Here is a 7,144-nt window from a genome sequence, read left to right on the forward strand (position 1 = left end):
ATGGGGAGTTGATGGCCTTCGTCGCATAGGGTAGAATTAGCTGCAAAGTTCTTTGCAAATAGTTTGGCCTTGTCTGACACTGACGAGATGACCTCTGGTCCATTGATAATGGTTGGGATAGAACGCACACTTCTGTTCAGGATCCTATTTGTTATTTGCCAAAACTGGTGGGATCCAAGCCGCTAATCAGCTACCTTGGATTTAACAGACTGGGCATATAGCTCTCTTGCATTTTTTATTACTCTTTTACAGTGGTTGCTGGCAGTCCTGAAAGCAGCTTTAGTCTCAGTGCATCTATTACGTTGGTAATAGATGCACTGAGACTTTGGATTAAGAATGAAACCAATCTGCAAGGAAGCTAATATACCAACAAATCAAATCCATAAAACTGTTCTCCTTAAAACACCGCCATGGAAAATCATAAACCCAATAATAGACTTAGCCTCTGTAATTACAAAAAAAAAACAACAACCCATACAGTAAACTTCAAAGAAAAATTTAGGGAAATCACAAAATAATACCCTGACCCTATCTGTATTTATACAGACGGATCCAAACAAAACAACACAACAACTAGTGCAGTCTTAATAAATAAAAAAAAAAGCAAAATTACAAAATGTCTCCCAAAATGTTGTTCAATCTTCAGTGCAGAAATTACTGCTATAAATCTAACCCTAGATCTAGTCAAAGAAAATAAAACCTCAAAGTTCATCATCTTCTCCGACTCTCAATCTGCCATCATAGCAATTAAAAATAAAAAAGTAAATAATCCCCTAATTGCAAACCTACTCACAAATTTCCAGCAACTAAAAAACGAAATCATACTCTGTTGGGTACCCAGGTACATTGGCATAGAGGGTAATGAACTAGCTGACACAGCAGCAAAGTAAGCTCACAACCAACCAACCAATCTATCGACCCCACTTTCAAAATCCCATACACAGATATTAAAAGAAACATCAATACATATATTCAAAATAAATGGCAATACTACTGGCATGAATTCCCAAAGAACAAACTCTTCAAAATCATGCCAAAAATAACAAAACAGGAAAATCAAAAAACAAACAACAGAAAACAAAATGTCATCCTAACAAGACTGAGAATAGGTCATACACACCTCACACATTCTTACCTCCTAAAGGGAGAAACTCAACCCCAATGTATTCCCTGTCAAACACCACTTACTGTAAAACACCTACTAACCGAATGCATAGACCTCTAACAAATTAGGGAGAAACACTACAAAGAAATAGATCTGGAAAAAATCTTCAAAAAGAACAATACCGGAAAAATCTTATCCTATATCAAAGAAATAGGACTCTTTCAAAAAATATAGCCCCCCCCCCAAAAAGCTTATATTCTGCAAAAATAAAAACAACCCACCTGTAGTAATATCATAGAACTACTTTCATATGTGCAAGAGTGGTGGCCCTTGACGTATGAATATTATAAAAGGACCTCACTTCCCACTTGAACATGGGCTAGTTAACATGTGTATATCTTTTCCTTATGTATATATCCCTTCCCTTCCCTATTGAAAATCAAGACATTTCATGCAAATGTAATATACACAAACTGCAGTGTGTTATATGTCTATTACCTGTACACTTCCTCGATAATCGTGCATTCCTATATTTTTTCTGGTGAGAGTTCACAGCCAAAATCGGTTAGAATCAATGGAAGTTGTAAAATCTTTTTTCTCTAATAAATTCCTACTACCCCCGCTACCACATACACCGTTGCGGATCCGTTCACAAGGGACAGTACAAAGAAACACCGGTTTGGGTTCGTAGTTGCTTAAAAAAATGGAATGGCGTTTTAGCGTTCCTTTTTGTTCTATGTTTTCTACTGGGTGAAACGCACCATTGGATTTAAGCGAATCGAAGGTTTATTTATGCCATTTTTTTTATTTCGCTTTATTTCGTTTTGTAGTTGACTAAAATAACTCAAACGGAATTTCGCTTTATTTCGTTTTGTAGCTAATTAAAAAACTGGAATGGACTGGGTGAAACGCACAATTGGATTTAAGCAAATCGAAGATTTATTTATGCCATTTTTTTATTTCACTTTATTTCTTTTTCGCTTTTCACTTTGCACTGTGTTTTTTGGTTTTCGTTTTTCCGAACACGTCTATCATCTTTTTCACTGATTTATGGTTTCAGTTTTTCCGATTTCTTTTTTAAAGAAGTTTTACGTTTGTTCGCTGTTTTTTTTTTTTTTTTTGTTTTTTTGGTTTTGCCGATTTTTGTCAGAAGTTTAATATCGTTTTTATTTTGATTTTGATATTTAAACAGGGTTATTTCTTCGCTTATTCTTTACTTTACCCCCACCCCCTTACGCACACACCTCCAAACAGCTGGGCAACGCCGGGTACCCCCCCCCGGTAGTATATTAATAAATCATTTGCTCATGTAAACGTCTCTGCTATAATTCAAGCATCAACACACCCACACGCACACAACAATTCAACATGGTGGCAACGATGAGATTTGTAAAAAGAAAAATTGCTTAAAATGATTAAAAAAAACAAGACGTGACGGAAAAAAAATAACAAACAAACAACGGAAAACAAACATTCTTTTGAAAAAATGTCGTCTGGAAGTGAAAAAAAGGAAAAAAAAATAAAGAAAGAAAAAAAGACTTTTCACAGAATACAAGTATTTATCAGGTATTTGGATTCACTTTTTTTTTTTAACACTCCGTGTAACTTCTCGTATTTTTTGGCGCCATTAAAAAAAAAAAAAAAAAAAAAACTTGTTGCTACTGCTACTATCTCTTTTTGTTATTACTGTCTATATTACGATGTCTCGAAACGATATTCCCTCAATGAACTGGCAAACAGAAAACCCGGCCAAAACCTTCCAACTTTTCAAACAACGAATGCAACTGTATTTTATTCTTAATAAAATAAAAACAGAACAACAAATAAGTTATATTTTATTGCAAATCGGGGATGAGGGCCAGTGGCGTATCTAGGGTATGGCAGGCATGGCCCGTGCCATGGACGCCACTCTGACATGGGCGCAAAAATTGCTTGACAAAAATTAAAATTTGAACATATGCGTAATTACTGGAGCGAGTTTTTCTGCATAATTCCGATATATTCAAACCGGAATAAACGGAAGGCCACCACCCTTTTTTATGCATTCCATGTCAAATCATCCAGGGCTTGACACCCATACCCTCAGATTTGGCTGTAATTTGCAGTGCAGGTAGACAATATAGAAACTAAGAAATCCTGAAAATTTGAGCATCTAATTCCAAGCGGTTTCCGATTTAGAGCATTTTTTGTTTTCGTTTTTGCTGCATAATGTGGCGCCCGGGATAAATTTTGTGATGTCATTTCTTTGAATATTTTCTGATTGAAAGATCGTGTGGCTCTGAAAATTTGCACAGGTAAGTATTTTGACACAAGGAATCAAAAAATGGCATCAGATTTGCTAAAAAGTGAATCCTTATAAAGATACTGAGGTTTTTTGGATTTTTTACCCACATGCACAAATATCCAATAAAAAAGGGTGTGGCTGATATGGTAATGCATTTTTTTTTTCATATATTTTTTCTAGACACAAATTACCTCTGGACCAAAAATGGTAAAAAGTTCTTGTTCCGTTCACTCACAGTTTCTGTTGAAAGTCGGGTCTATTTTCGATGATAATGAAAAATATTCCCTCCCCTATTAGATGTAATAATTAATTTAGACATTTGCTAAACTGACATCACACTTTAATTTTGGAATAAATTTGCAAGTAAGCCAGATACTAAAAAGTTCTGATAACAATTTCAACAATTTCACAGGCCTATAGTCTTCAAAATTAATTGATAAAGGTTGGAAACACCAAGTTATGATAAAAGTATGCTATTTTTTAAAATAAGAAACTAGTAATAGGATGGTAAAAATCTTAAACTTTTAGTACTATCTCAATCCAACAATTTTTATTAGAAAACTTCTTCAGAAACTTTTTAACCCTCAAAATACCACGGTATTTTGATCCAACTTTTACAACTTTCGTCTATATCTTCCTGAAAATGCGATTTTTTGCTCCGATCTTCCAGCTTCCTGAATATTTCTAACCTATCATATAGTGTCAAAAAAATCATAAATTTACAAAATAATTTTTTTCAGGGATGTCCTTGAGAGAGTAACCCCTATAAAATTCTTAAGAAATTCCAAAATAATAAAAGTGACCTAAAATGATCTAAATTATTAGCCTAATTTCCAATTTCAAAAACGATTCTAAAAAAAAAAAAAATGTTAAACTTTTCCATAGCTGGTACTAAAAGATAAAATGAGGAATATTTATTTTTAAGCTACCAGTACAAATAAAACCTAATAACAAATATATGATGTGGATTTATTTTAGCTGTGTAGGAAAAAAAAACAACCATAAAACATGACCTTTTGATTTCTATCCAGTCCTTCAGCATTGACAAATCTAACAAGAAGGTGCTAAAAGGTCTTAACTTTGGTTTTTAAGCTGCTGGCTATTTATTGGTTGAGGCTGCTCTCTGTTTACTGGTTTGTAAAACCAAGTTCTAAATATATAACAGGGGGATAAGTGAAGATAAAAAGCAATAAAAATTAATTTTACTGAAACCGTTTTGCCAGTTGAGTTTGTCTTGGAACTGACAAGACCCACAAATACAGACTAGAAGATTGAAATTTTGTCAGTTACCATAAAAATGTAAGTTATATTTTAATCTAAATGTAGAATTTAAGTAGATATTTTTACTATATAAAATGAGTAGTAACTGGTTCAAGAGGAAATTAGCAAATGGCGAGGCGGTGACTCGCTCTTGGCTAGTGTATTCACCTTCCAAAAAGTCTGCATATTGCATCTGCTGCCTGCTCTATTCCCGATCAGAGCATCAATCCACATTGCAGCAGGAGGGTGGATTTAGTCAGTGGAAAGCACCTGAAAGGATGACCGTTCATAAAAATGCTAAGAATCATCGAGAGTGTTTTACACTGTGGAAAGAACTGGAAAGAAATCTGACTGAAAAAAAAGGGATTCTTGGCGTAGAACTCCAGTTACAAATTGAAAAAGAAAAACAGAAATGGCGTGACATTCTCATGAGAATATTACACGGTATCAAATACTTGACAAAACAGAACCTTGCTTTGCGAGGACACAGGGAATCACTTCAGGCAGATGGTAACTCAAATGTGGGTAATTTCCTTGGTTTAATGAAATTTCTTGCCGTCTTTGATCCTGTGATGCGAGAGCACCTCGCTCTTATTGAAAGTCATCCTTACGCATTATCTTACATTTCCCCAGGTGTTCAGAATGAATTTATTCATATTATGGCATCTACCGTTCGCAAGAATTTACTAGACAGCATTAAAAAAGCTAAGTATTATGGTCTTCTATTCGACTCAACCCCGGACCAGGCACATCGTGAGCAGATTTCAGAAGTTGTAAGATTTGTGGATATTGATTTTGAAAGGAAAACAGTTTGTGTTAGAGAGTCCTTTCTGGGTTTTCTCCATTTACGTCAGAAGGATGCTGCAAGCTTCGTTTAAGTTATCATGCAACAACTGGAGAAAGACCAGATGAAGATAGAAGATTGTCGGTCACAATGTTATGACAATGCTGCTGTGATGGAGGGACACAGAAGTAGTATGCAGCAAAGAATAAATGAAAAAAACAAGCTGGCAGTGTTTGTAAATTGTGATAACCATTCACTTAACCTTGTAGGTGTTCAGGCAGCCAGGCAAGACACAGAAATGGTATTGTTCTTTGGAGTTATTGACTCATTGTATAGCTTCTTTTCCCGTTCCACACAGCGGTGGGAGAAATAAAAAGATGCTGTCCCACTGGTTTTAAAGGCTGAAGCAGAAAGCCGTTGGAGTTCTAGAACAGAAGCAGTGAAGCCTGTACAAATGTATCTTGACAAAATCGTTGATGTACTAGACAGCATGATAGAAGATGTCAGCCAAACAATTGATACCCAGAGTGACGCTAAACAACTAGTAAATCGCATACTAACATACGAGTTTCTAACATTGTTGGGTTTTTGGCACAAAATACTTACGCCAATAGATAGAGTGCAAAAACGATTGCAAGACAAGACAATGAATTTTCACAATGCTGCCCTAGACATAAAAGGCCTAAGAGATCATTTCAATGATGCAAGAGAAAATTTAGTTGATGAATGCTTGGAAGATGGCAAGAACCTTTGTGAAAAATGGGACGTTGAAATCAAAAGAAGGACAAGGGGAAAAATAAGAATGGCTGGTAAAAATGCACGAGATGCCGAGTTATCAAGAACAAATGAAATGAAACGAGTCATGAAGGGAGCTCTAGACCGCCTGCACAAAGAGATGGATGATCGATTCTCCCGGTTTTGACATCGATTCCAAATTTGGCTTTCTGTTGGATGTCCAAGGCCTTTGTTACGGTCCTGACTCATCTGACTGTGAACAATTAGAGTCTATGTGTGAATATTTAGGAGCTGTGTACAGTTCAGACATAGATGGCAAGCAATTATATGAGGAGATTATTGATTGCAAAATGTTGATATCAAGTCGTGCCAACTTAAAGTTATCGTGTCCTGAAGACCTTCTGACATTCATAGTTGAATATGGTGATGAGAGCGTATTTCCCAATCTTCGAATTGCTTTGCAAATAATGTTGACAATGGCAGTATCTATTGCAAGCTGCGAGCGAAGTTTCAGTAAACTGAAACTAATTCTTTCATGTCTCCGAGCCTCAATGAGTCAGGACAGATTGTGTGATCTAGCTTTGATGAGTATAGAAAGGGAAGAATTAGAGAAAACTAACTTTGATAAAATCATAGACGAATTTGCTTCCATAAAGGCACGAAAAGTGTTATTTTAGAATGTTATTATTGAAACAAAAAAGGCTGGATTTATTGAGGTTTATTGTGGTATGTTTGTTATCCTTCAATTTCTTCATAATAAAAATAAATGAAGTATGTTGTCGTCCTTTCTTTTTGGATAATTTAGAATTTTATTTCTTAAAGCAAGAATAACCATATAATTACTTTATTAAAACATTCATTTCATGGTTTATCTTTCGTTAAAATTGTGCCTGTATTATAATATTATGTAGGTTAGGTATATCTAAGGTATAAATTATTAAGAAGGCGCGCACATTCAAACTTTGCCATGGGCGCC

General features: G+C 35.2%; 1 protein-coding gene across 1 annotated transcript; it reads left to right on the forward strand.

Annotated features, from left to right (window-relative positions):
• Window positions 1-4,744: 4,744 nt before the first annotated feature.
• On the forward strand, window positions 4,745-5,527 carry LOC145291127 (zinc finger MYM-type protein 1-like). The gene has a single exon (XM_080136642.1). The coding sequence runs from the start codon at window positions 4,745-4,747 to the stop codon at window positions 5,525-5,527; it is 783 nt and encodes a 260-aa protein (XP_079992768.1).
• The last annotated feature ends 1,617 nt before the right edge of the window (window positions 5,528-7,144 follow it).

Source organism: Euprymna scolopes, chromosome 12 (assembly GCF_053919585.1).
Source record: "Euprymna scolopes isolate OS-2025 chromosome 12, ASM5391958v1, whole genome shotgun sequence".
NCBI lineage: Eukaryota > Metazoa > Mollusca > Cephalopoda > Sepiida > Sepiolidae > Euprymna > Euprymna scolopes.